The sequence below is a fragment of the Phoxinus phoxinus genome (assembly GCF_949152265.1).
Source record: "Phoxinus phoxinus genome assembly, chromosome: 20".
NCBI classification, from domain to species: domain Eukaryota; kingdom Metazoa; phylum Chordata; class Actinopteri; order Cypriniformes; family Leuciscidae; genus Phoxinus; species Phoxinus phoxinus.
The window spans coordinates 16733181-16745753 of record NC_136895.1 but is presented as its reverse complement, the minus strand read 5'-3'; the positions used below and the strand labels follow the sequence as shown (position 1 = coordinate 16745753).

At 37.1% G+C, this 12573-nt stretch overlaps 1 protein-coding gene across 4 annotated transcripts; it reads right to left on the bottom strand.

Annotated features, from left to right (window-relative positions):
• Positions 1-6269: 6269 nt before the first annotated feature.
• Positions 6270-9861, bottom strand: LOC306988336 (interferon-induced protein 44-like). 4 transcript variants are annotated; one of them, XM_079593269.1, is made up of 10 exons: positions 9666-9861; positions 9052-9114; positions 8279-8769; positions 8115-8169; positions 7845-8040; positions 7650-7737; positions 7413-7477; positions 7129-7300; positions 6939-7039; positions 6270-6861 (listed from the first exon to the last, which is right to left on the bottom strand). In XM_079593269.1, exons 3-10 carry the CDS (start codon positions 8754-8756, stop codon positions 6691-6693), a joined length of 1326 nt encoding a protein of 441 aa, XP_079449395.1. In that variant the 5' UTR covers positions 8757-8769; positions 9052-9114; positions 9666-9861; the 3' UTR covers positions 6270-6690. The 4 variants fall into 4 exon arrangements, with proteins under 4 accessions (XP_079449395.1, XP_079449393.1, XP_079449392.1 ...); XM_079593267.1 differs by lacking the exon at positions 9052-9114 and adding an exon at positions 9311-9476 and having other exon boundaries at positions 8279-8780; positions 9666-9826; XM_079593266.1 differs by lacking the exon at positions 9052-9114 and having other exon boundaries at positions 8279-8780; positions 9311-9826.
• Positions 9862-12573: the final 2712 nt, after the last annotated feature.

Below are 12573 nucleotides of genomic sequence, written 5' to 3'. Positions count from 1 at the left end.
AAAACCTCTCATAATGAGGGTGGGGGAACGGATTCCGACAGCTAGTTTTTTGCCGTCGAATTCTGTTCCCCCCCCCTCTCATTATTCTTAGCAGTGAGGTTCAAATACTCAACAAACTTTTGTTTTGCACTTGTCCCCTATAGCCTAGTGGTCTAAGCACTGACATTTAACACTTTTGGGATTTTGACGACCAGAGTTCAAGTCCCGGGTCATGTTTTTTTTTAAGTTTTTTTTTTCATACTTTTGGGATTTTGACGACAGGTCCCGGGTCATCGTTTTTTTTTTTTTTTTTTTTTTTTCATACTTTCCTATCATGGTTAAAAGGCAAAATATATTCAGTAAACTGATGGCAGTTAAGCTCCATCCACAAAAAAATTGAATCAGCCTTTTTTTAAGCCACTTCATCAAAACCTCTCATAATGAGGGTGGGGGAACGGATTCCGACAGCTAGTTTTTTGCCGTCGAATTCTGTTCCCCCCCTCTCATTTTTCTTAGCAGTGAGGTTCAAATACTCAACAAACTTTTGTTTTGCACTTGTCCCCTATAGCCTAGTAGTCTAAGCACTGACATTTAACACTTTTGGGATTTTGACGACCAGAGTTCAAGTCCCGGGTCATGTTTTTTTTTTTGGTTTTTTTTCATACTTTTGGGATTTTGACGACAGGTCCCGGGTCTTCGTTTTTTTTTTTTTTTTCATACTTTCCTATCATGGTTAAAAGGCAAAAGATATTCTTTAAACTGATGGCAGTTAAGCTCCATCCACAAAAAAATTGAATCAGCCTTTTTTTAAGCCACTTCATCAAAACCTCTCATAATGAGGGTGGGGGAACGGAATCCGACAGCTAGTTTTTTGCCGTCGAATTCTGTTCCCCCCCTCTCATTTTTCTTAGCAGTGAGGTTCAAATACTCAACAAACTTTTGACTTGCACTTGTCCCCAATAGCCTAGTGGTCTAAGCACTGACATTTAACACTTTTGGGATTTTGACGACCAGAGTTCAAGTCCCGGGTCATCGTTTTTTTTGTTTTTTTTTCATACTTTTGGGATTTTGACGACAGGTCCCGGGTCATCGTTTTTTTTTTTTTTTTTTTTTTTTTTTCATACTTTCCTATCATGGTTAAAAGGCAAAATATATTCAGTAAACTGATGGCAGTTAAGCTCCATCCAGAAAAAAAATGGAATCAGCCTTTTTTTAAGCCACTTCATCAAAACCTCTCATAATGAGGGTGGGGGAACGGATTCCGACAGCTAGTTTTTTGCCGTCGGATTCTGTTCCCCCCCTCTCATTTTTCTTAGCAGTGAGGTTCAAATACTCAACAAACTTTTGCTTTGCACTTGTCCACAATAGCCTAGTGGTCTAAGGACTGACATTAAATACTTTTGGGATTTTGACGACCAGAGTTCAAGTCCCGGGTCATGTTTTCTTTTTTGTTTTTTTTTCATACTTTTGGGATTTTGACGACAGGTCCCGGGTCATCGTTTTTTTTTTTTTTTTTTTATACTTTCCTATCATGGTTAAAAGGCAAAAGATATTCTTTAAACTGATGGCAGTTAAGCTCCATCCACAAAAAAATTGAATCAGCCTTTTTTTAAGCCACTTCATCAAAACCTCCCATAATGAGGGTGGGGGAACGGATTCCGACAGCTATTTTTTTGCAGTCGAATTCTGTTCCCCCCCCCTCTCATTTTTCTTAGCAGTGAGGTTCAAATACTCAACAAACTTTTGTTTTGCACTTGTCCCCTATAGCCTAGTGGTCTAAGCACTAACATTTAACACTTTTGGGATTTTGACGACCAGAGTTCAAGTCCCGGGTCATCGTTTTTTTTCATTTTTTTTTTCATACTTTTGGGATTTTGACGACAGGTCCCGGGTCATCGTTTTTTTTTTTTTTTTTTTTTTTTCATACTTTCCTATCATGGTTAAAAGGCAAAAGATATTCTTTAAACTGATGGCAGTTAAGCTCCATCCACAAAAAAATTGAATCAGCCTTTTTTTAAGCCACTTCATCAAAACCTCTCATAATGAGGGTGGGGGAACGGATTCCGACAGCTAGTTTTTTGCCGTCGAATTCTGTTCCCCCCCTCTCATTTTTCTTAGCAGTGAGGTTCAAATACTCAACAAACTTTTGTTTTGCACTTGTCCCCTATAGCCTAGTAGTCTAAGCACTGACATTTAACACTTTTGGGATTTTGACGACCAGAGTTCAAGTCCCGGGTCATGTTTTTTTTTTTTTTTTTTTTTCATACTTTTGGGATTTTGACGACAGGTCCCGGGTCATCGTTTTTTTTTTTTTTGTTCATACATTCCTATCATGGTTAAAAGGCAAAAGATATTCTTTAAACTGATGGCAGTTAAGCTCCATCCAGAAAAAAAATTGAATCAGCCTTTTTTTAAGCCACTTCATCAAAACCTCTCATAATGAGGGTGGGGGAACGGATTCCGACAGCTAGTTTTTTGCCGTCGGATTCTGTTCCCCCCCTCTCATTTTTCTTAGCAGTGAGGTTCAAATACTCAACAAACTTTTATTTGCACTTGTCCTCTATAGTCTAGTGGTCTAAGCACTGACATTTAACACTTTTGGGATTTTGACGACCAGAGTTCAAGTCCCGGGTCATCGTTTTTTTTTTTTCTTTCTTTTTTTTCAAACTTTTGGGATTTTGACGACAGGTCCGGGGTCATCTTTAAAAAAAAAAAAAAAAAAAAAAAAAAAAAAAAAAAAAGCACTAACATTTAACACTTTTGGGATTTTGACGACCAGAGTTCAAGTCCCGGGTCATGTTTTTTTTTCATTTTTTTTTTCATACTTTTGGGATTTTGACGACAGGTCCCGGGTCATCGTTTTTTTTTTTGTTTTTTGTTTTTTCATACTTTCCTATCATGGTTAAAAGGCAAAATATATTCAGTAAACTGATGGCAGTTAAGCTCCATCCACAAAAAAATTGAATCAGCCTTTTTTTAAGCCACTTCATCAAAACCTCTCATAATGAGGGTGGGGGAACGGATTCCGACAGCTAGTTTTTTGCCGTCGGATTCTGTTCCCCCCCTCTCATTTTTCTTAGCAGTGAGGTTCAAATACTCAACAAACTTTTGTTTTGCACTTGTCCCCTATAGCCTAGTAGTCTAAGCACTGACATTTAACACTTTTGGGATTTTGACGACCAGAGTTCAAGTCCCGGGTCATGTTTTTTTTATTTATTTTTTTTCATACTTTTGGGATTTTGACGACAGGTCCCGGGTCATCGTTTTTTGTTTTTTTTTTCATACTTTCCTATCATGGTTAAAAGGCAAAAGATATTCTTTAAACTCATGGCAGTTAAGCTCCATCCACAAAAAAATTGAATCAGCCTTTTTTTAAGCCACTTCATCAAAACCTCTCATAATGAGGGTGGGGGAACGGATTCCGACAGCTAGTTTTTTGCCGTCGAATTCTGTTCCCCCCCTCTCATTTTTCTTAGCAGTGAGTTTCAAATACTCAACAAACTTTTGTTTTGCACTTGTCCCCTATAGCCTAGTGGTCTAAGCACTAACATTTAACACTTTTGGGATTTTGACGACCAGAGTTCAAGTCCCGGGTAATGTTTTTTATTTTTTATTTTTTTCATACTTTTGGGATTTTTACGACAGGTCCCGGGTCATCGTTTTTTTGTTTTTGTTTTTTTTTTCATACTTTCCTATCATGGTTAAAAGGCCAAAGATATTCTTTAAACTGATGGCAGTTAAGCTCCATCCAGAAAAAAATTGAATCAGCCTTTTTTTAAGCCACTTCATCAAAACCTCTCATAATGAGGGTGGGGGAACGGATTCCGACAGCTAGTTTTTTGCCGTCGAATTCTGTTCCCCCCCTCTCATTTTTCTTAGCAGTGAGGTTCAAATACTCAACAAACTTTTGTTTTGCACTTGTCCCCTATAGCCTAGTGGTCTAAGCACTAACATTTAACACTTTTGGGATTTTGACGACCAGAGTTCAAGTCCCGGGTCATGTTTTTTTTGTTTTGTTTTTTTCATACTTTTGGGATTTTGACGACAGGTCCCGGGTCATCGTTTTTTTTTTTTTTTTTCATACTTTCCTATCATGGTTAAAAGGCAAAATATATTCTTTAAACTGATGGCAGTTAAGCTCCATCCACAAAAAAATTGAATCAGCCTTTTTTTAAGCCACTTCATCAAAACCTCTCATAATGAGGGTGGGGGAACGGATTCCGACAGCTAGTTTTTTGCCGTCGAATTCTGTTCCCCCCCCCCCCCCCTCTCATTTTTCTTAGCAGTGAGGTTCAAATACTCAACAAACTTTTGTTTAGCCTAGTAGTCTAAGCACTGACATTTAACACTTTTGGGATTTTGACGACCAGAGTTCAAGTCCCGGGTCATGTTTTTTTTTAAGTTTTTTTTTCATACTTTTGGGATTTTCACGACAGGTCCCGGGTTATCGTTTTTTTTTTTTTTTTTTTTTTCATACTTTCCTATCATGGATAAAAGGCAAAAGATATTCTTTAAACTGATGGCAGTTAAGCTCCATCCACAAAAAAATGGAATCAGCCTTTTTTTAAGCCACTTCATCAAAACCTCTCATAATGAGGGTGGGGGAACGGATTCCGACAGCTAGTTTTTTGCCGTCGGATTCTGTTCCCCCCCTCTCAGTTTTCTTAGCAGTGAGGTTCAAATACTCAACAAACTTTTGCTTTGCACTTGTCCCCAATAGCCTAGTGGTCTAAGCACTGACATTTAACACTTTTGGGATTTTGACGACCAGAGTTCAAGTCCCGGGTCATGTTTTTTTTCCATTTTTTTTTTCATACTTTTGGGATTTTGACGACAGGTCCCGGGTCATCGTTTTTTTTGTTTTTTTTTCATACTTTTGGGATTTTGACGACAGGTCCCGGGTCATCGTTTTTTTTTTTTGTTTTTTTTTTTTTTTTCATACTTTCCTATCATGGTTAAAAGGCAAAATATATTCAGTAAACTGATGGCAGTTAAGCTCCATCCAGAAAAAAAATGGAATCAGCCTTTTTTTAAGCCACTTCATCAAAACCTCTCATAATGAGGGTGGGGGAACGGATTCCGACAGCTAGTTTTTTGCCGTCGGATTCTGTTCCCCCCCTCTCATTTTTCTTAGCAGTGAGGTTCAAATACTCAACAAACTTTTGCTTTGCACTTGTCCCCAATAGCCTAGTGGTCTAAGCACTGACATTTAACACTTTTGGGATTTTGACGACCAGAGTTCAAGTCCCGGGTCATCGTTTTTTTTTTCATTTTTATTTCATACTTTTGGGATTTTGACGACAGGTCCCGGGTCATCGTTTTTTTTTTTGTTTTTTGTTTTTTTCATACTTTCCTATCATGGTTAAAAGGCAAAATATATTCAGTAAACTGATGGCAGTTAAGCTCAATCCAGAAAAAAAATTGAATCAGCCTTTTTTTAAGCCACTTCATCAAAACCTCTCATAATGAGGGTGGGGGAACGGATTCCGACAGCTAGTTTTTTGCCGTCGGATTCTGTTCCCCCCCCCCTCTCATTTTTCTTAGCAGTGAGGTTCAAATACTCAACAAACTTTTGTTTTGCACTTGTCCCCTATAGCCTAGTGGTCTAAGCATTGACATTTAACACTTTTGGGATTTTGACGACTAGAGTTCAGGTCCCGGGTCATCGATTTTTATTTTTTTATCCCATACTGTCCTATCTTGATTAAAAGGCAAAAAATATTTTTTAAACGAATGGCAGTTAAGCTCCATTTTTTAAGCCACTTCATCAAAACCTCTCATAATGAGGGTGGGGGAACGGATTCCGACAGCTGGTTTTTTGCCGTCGGATTCTGTTTCATTAAATCCAGAGTCAATGCAGCCGTCTACCAGGGCATTTTCAGAACACTTAATGCTTCCTTCATTTTCCAGCAGGATTTGCACCTGCCCACACTGCCAAAAGAACCAAAACCTGGTTCAATGACCATGGTATTACTGTGTAAATACTGTGTGATTTCATGTAATATTCAAATTTTCTGGGATTTTGATTTTGTGGGTTTCATAAGCTGTAAGCCATAATCATCAAAATTACAACAAATAAAGGCTTGAAATATCTCACTTTGCATGTAATGTGTCTATATATTAGTTTCACCTGTTAAGTTGAATTCTTGAAATAAATAAACTTTTTTATGATATTCTAATTATATGACCAGCACCTGTATGCCTATTGGTTATGAAACCAGTCTGGTCCTGATGAACAAAAATGTACTTTTTCAGCATATTCGCAAGAATTTTGCTTATAATCTTAGATTCAATGGGAAGAAGAGAAATCGTTTATTTTAATCTTGAACAGTCCTGAAAGAAACTTTCAAGCTTAAAGCACAAAATCAAAAACAGAGCTTAAGTTTATTAAAAGAAGCACTTTTTAAAATAATGTTTATACAGATTTTAGCATCTTGAATTCTAGTCCCAACATATCATTCTATTATTATTCTATAAACCTGTCTACACAAGCAACAATGTCTAATATATACAATAAGAAAATCATCATGAAATGTGCAGCTTAAGTGATATATGAACTTTGCATTTCCCATCATTTTCTTAAATGGATATAATGTATGATTATGAAGGATCTAAAATGGACAAACATACGAGAATAATCATCTGATTTAAGATGAATATTTGTGCTGATCAAGAGGTGTAAACCCCTATCTATGCATCACTTTATATGGCCTAAATGGTATCAACATCATCCAGATAGTCGTCTGCAAAGCGAAGCATCTGCTGTATAGCGTTGAGAAGCAGGATGTCACATTTAAGCTCCAGCTCCAGGTCCTGACTGTAGTTCTTCACCGGTAACACACAAGACACCGGCACACCCAAACGAGAGCTCACCTCCTGCACCTGCAGAGACAAAACAACATCTCAGTCACTCTGAGTCCTGTGGGAACAGCTCATGTGATCATGTGACCATGTCTCACCTTCATCTTGATGTAGGAACTGGCGTAAATATTTTCAAGGTCATTCTGCACATGAGGACACGTTTCATCTACTTTCGTCATCAAGACCATCTGGGGTATCGCTGAAATAGTTTGAATAAACTTTCAGCCGGTCATGGAACATTTTTTTGAGTTATGCAAAATGGTCTAAACATGTTGTTAGTTCACTTACCCAATGAGTTCAACTGACTACGTACAGATCTGAGTTTTTCCTCTAGTTGGTCAGACATGAGGGAGATTTTGGTAGCGTCGATCACATACACCACACAGTGGATCTTCTCCTGTAGAGATGCAGGTCTGGAGGCCTTTTTCTCATCCGGTTGAAACGGTGCTTTGGGGTTGAACTGAATCAAGAGGATTTAATAGGAAGCATATTGAAGAACACCTTTAATCTGAATTTTCAATTCCTTCTTTAACTTCATTCTGGAGATAAGTGAACCATCTTTATACACTTACTTTATAGCGGTCTGGTATGAGACCTTGAAGAATGCTGCTGATGTCATCAATATTCAGTCCTGCACCTGATGGTAGCATGTACATATGATCTACTTATTATATTAATTACAGTAACTGGATAATGGTACTAACCCTGAACCTAACCTTAACCCTTGTAGTTACCTTATAATACCCAGTATTTTCTTAGGTAAGCACAATGTAGTAAGTACACATACTGTAAAATAAAGTGCAACTCACCTGATTGCTCCTCGAGTCCCATGGTGTCACACAACACAAATGGCAATGGTTTTCTCTCACGACCGTCTTTCACTGGGTATGTGCGAAACTACCAACCAAGAAGAGAAACACATCAAGACCTGAAGTCATCAAGAGCAGTTCCTCGACCTGAAGAGAGACTTCTGTAGGAAACACTGAATCCTGTTGAATCTGTACCTGTGTGGTGAGACTAGTGCCTGCAGATCCTGACATGGCTTTGTTGGTCACGTGACCCATGAAGACGGAGTTGATGGAGTTGAAGAAACTGGATTTTCCAGCACCTACAGGACCGATCATTAGGATTCTGACCCGACTCACAGACGATATCAGGGGTTTATGATTCCTGATCAAAACCATGAGTTCTTCTCTTCGTCTAATAGATCACAATATTATTATTGAAAATTGCTGTAGGAAATCAGCAACAATGAAATAACTCTGGAAACATACTTAGGTGTCCAAAGAATATCCCTCCATGGCTTCTCTTTGAAACTGACCTGAAGGGCTGGAAAATTTTGAACAAAGATTATTATAGAATTTATGTTGGATTAATGTTAATAACAGAAGTTAAATAAGTGAAATTACTTATTGAGTATTGACTGAAATTGACTTACTCTGGTTGACTTTGTACACCTCACATTCAGTTAGCTCAGTGTCATTCCCATATAACTTTTCAGTATTGAATTGCACATAAAACTTCTCTCTCTTGTAATATACAACTGGTTGGTTGTTGTGGCAAAAGTACAACTTTTGGTCAAAGTTGGGTCCTCCAGCGTCATCAAGACGTGCATTACAAATGTTAAATTGAATAGGGGTTCCATCTCGAATGCTGAACAGGAAAGCTTTCTCATCTGTAATTTCTCGTCCACTTTGAGCATAATCTACACTAGCGTATCCACCAAATATGTAGCCTGAACGGTTGTAGGCTACAAGTAACGTAGGACCCTGACGGTCACATCGCTGATGGAAGGCAGAAGCATCATATCCATGAACAGAAGCTTTGTAGAGAAGAGTCAGTTCAACATTCCCCCCCAGCAGGCCACAGAGCTGCTTTCTTTGCTCTTCTGGTAAATCAGATGCGATGGGAGCCATGTCTTCCCCAAATCTATTTTGAATCTTTAAGACAACACAATATATATATATATATATATATATATATATATATATATATATATATATATATATATATTAGGGATATATTCATTAGGGATAATTCATTATATATATATTAAATTGTAATAATGTTTCACAATATTACAGTTTTTACTGTATTTTATATCACATAAAACGCAACCTTGGTGAGCAAAAAAGACGTATTTCAAAAACGTCTATACATATTTCATATTGTTCATTATAGTTTATCTTTAGGAATCCACATTTCAAGAACATTCCTGAACTTGATTAACTTGGCCACTCTCTGCACATTTGCCTCCTCCTTGACAAAAAAGTCCTGGAATGGACATAAATGAACATGAAACATTGCTGTGAAGAGTTATTCATTGTTAGTTTATCCCTAATGAATTAACTAATGTCAACGTACAGAACCTTGTAGTGTTACCTTTTAAACAGTTTTGCAGCTTTTCCATTATGAAATAGGCATAATGCTATATTTACATCTAGAGGTTTGCTGCTCACCAATAACCTACCTCAGTCCGCCCAGTGGTTAGGTTTACGATAAGATGTAGGATGTATATTATGTATAGATCATGTATATTATCCAATCATCAATCAGATAGCAGCAGGCTCAACGAGGGGAGTAATCTGGCAGGCAGGGAGTCGAAATTCGGCACAACACCAGAATCGAAACTGAAACTAATGATAATAAAGGTTTATTCTGTTTCATCACTGTGATTCAATAATAGTTAAAAGTTAAAGACTAGTTTCAGATCAGAGAAAAAAGCATTTCACGTTTGAAACCGACTGCGTTTACGATTTCCATAAAATCGCCTACTTTCAAAATGTAGAATAATTAGACCAACATACAATATTTAATAAGCCTACCTTTATAGCCTAATATGTAGACCGCGATGCTTATCTTTTTATTTGTGCAACATAAACATGTTAATGTAAGCTCTTTCCTGACTGACAATATGCCAGAAGAACGTAACAAGTTTCCTGCCCCATCCAAATATATCAGAGCGGTGGACTCCGCCCGCTGCAATAATGCGCGCGCACCTCCAACGAGGCATTTATACTTGACTTGTACTACTCTTTGAAACGACAGGGGGCGACTCGGAGTAATTGTCAATGTCCCCTGGCCTAAACCACCAGGAATAAGCCGTGAGAAGAAAGGTACACGAGTTCATTTTAGTAGGTGCTACACCACCAATAACACACAAGAATCGTAAAACCCAGTAAACCTTGAGATTATTAGGCCTAACTTGTGACATTAGAACAAAATATGGATATGAGAACATGTAGTTTGATCGTTTGGTCAAATGTAGGCCTATGTGAGTCATTCTAGGACTGGGGGTATTTCGCGTCTCCCAGATAAACCTTCTTTTATTAAAAAAAAACTACAACTTTTTTAAATCAGTTTTTAATAATAACACAAATTATATTACACTATCACTAAAAATAATGCTTTATGTATATTTAGGGGGGGGGGGGGGGGGGATTAATGGGAAAAATTAACTTAATGATTCCCACTCCACCTATTATTGACTATCTCTGCCTCTTGATTCATACATTCAACTTGAATTATCATGAAACAATTTAGTCTAATTTTCAATTTTTTTGTGTGTGTTTAAGTTATATAAACAATTGCATAGAATATATATTTTCTGTATTATTTGTAATTTAATTAATAAAAAAATAGATTTTGTGTTCTGGTCAACGGAGGGACAGAACCGTTGTTATATTACCTCTGCTGCAGAGGTATATTACCTCTGTTATAAAACAAAAGAAAACCTCCAAAGCATTTGTAGAAAAAGCATGTGACTTGCACCAAGGGATGTCACTTCCTCTGGCGGAAAACTCTGGAAAGCAGTGAAGTATGTCATTATTCTTCTCTCATTAATTTGTACAAAATGTTTAGGATACACCAATAGTAGATCAATTATTTGTCAAATCTATTATGATTTTGCAGTGAATCTCTCATTCACTTTTTTAAAAACGATAATATGGCGAAAACCCATAAAATTCTGTTTTTAGACATGCCATGTGGTAACTGGTTTGAGGTTAGCATTTTGAGCTTAAGCACAAAATGGTGGAACTCCGTCAACTCTGTTATCGTTAACCCAATTTGTCTATAACAGAGTTGACAGATTTTTCTGTTAGTACACTGTATAATGTTGTACTGTTAGTACAATGTTCAGAATTCATATTTTAAATCTTACAAGTTTAAGATTAGCAAATATAAAAAAATTGAATTTAAAGTGCATGCTATGAAAATGTAAAAGTTTAACAGGAAAAAAATTCAATTTTTTGTTTTCTTTCTCTACTTGAAATGTACCCCCAACGACTCATGTAAGAAAATTTAGTTGCATCTCTTAAATATTTTCTAATTCATTTTCATTTAGTTTCGTGAAAATTTCTATTAAACATGGACCGTTATGTTCATTAAAAAGGCTTATTCTCATTAATATAAGCAATATTTTAGATGCACAAACTGGGTGCCAGTGTGGTGAAGTGCTGCTAAGTACCAGCAAAGAGATGAGTTCCAGCTTAGGACCCCAGTAGTACGATGTATTTATGTCTACATTTCTTTATGTCAACGTTTCTTTATTTCTACATTTCTTCCTCTGTATGCTAATGAGGGGGGAGGGGGAGGGGGGAGGGGGGGGGGGTGTTTTACCTCAGACATCAGCAATCGAGCTCAGAATGGCAGTAGCCTATACTGAAGCTTTGAGGCCACAGTGACACCTTGTGGTGTGACCAAACGAAACGCAAGAGGTTTGTGGACGTGCCTTTAGGTCACACAGGGAATGAATGAACCTCTATATTTTTCTTACACAATCGCTTCGCCTTTATTAACCCCCCGGAGCCGTGTAGATCACTTTTATGATGGATATAGATGCACTTTTATGGACTGCCATTCACTGCCATTATAAAGCTTGAAAGAGTCAGGACATTTTTTATATAAAAATTATATAAAACAAGTTATATATAAATAAAAAGTTATATTGTGTTTCATACCACATTCAAGCCTGCCATTATCTGCAAGAGAAAAGACGGTCATTCATCAGTATTATTCTCACAGTACCTGTTTGTGTATCTGAACTTACCTGCTGTCCTACGAAAGCTTCAATAAAAGTTATTCTGAATCCTTCTAACCTCGTCATCCGAGTGTATATCCTGATAGAAGCATTGCTCTGATGGCCCAGTCTTCTTGGACATAGGCCAGCAGTTATTATCTTTAAATTAGGATAGGGAAAAATGATATGGATGTCATCACCAATGGATATCCTAATGGCTTCATTTTGCTTTTGCGATGCAGATATTCATCATCATGTAAAGTTACTGTGTTTCAGACTGGATATAAGAGCTGAAGTCACTGGTTGCACTGGCAGTGTGTGATCTAGATATACATGGAGGCTTTTCTCATTAAATACCAAAGCCCTGTTTGAATAATTTTCTCAGACACAGACATTCACTTAATTTTGCGTTGCGTGAGTTGATGAAAAGCATAAAACTGTAAAAATAAAAACAATCCAAATTAAATACTAAAAAAAGATGATGTTTTATTTGTCACTATTAACCAACACCAGAGAACTGTGAACATGAAAGTGTGCTGTTACATTTTTGAAATATTAACTTTATTAATCTCAGGAGAACTTCAAGTAAATGTTTTAGGTCAACAGAGTTTGGCTGACAAAACGTTTGGGAATCCCTGCCCTACAATGTTGAAGATCAGAAATGGTATCATTGTATGTAAACTTGTAAAATGAGAAAAATACTTTTTGAGTAA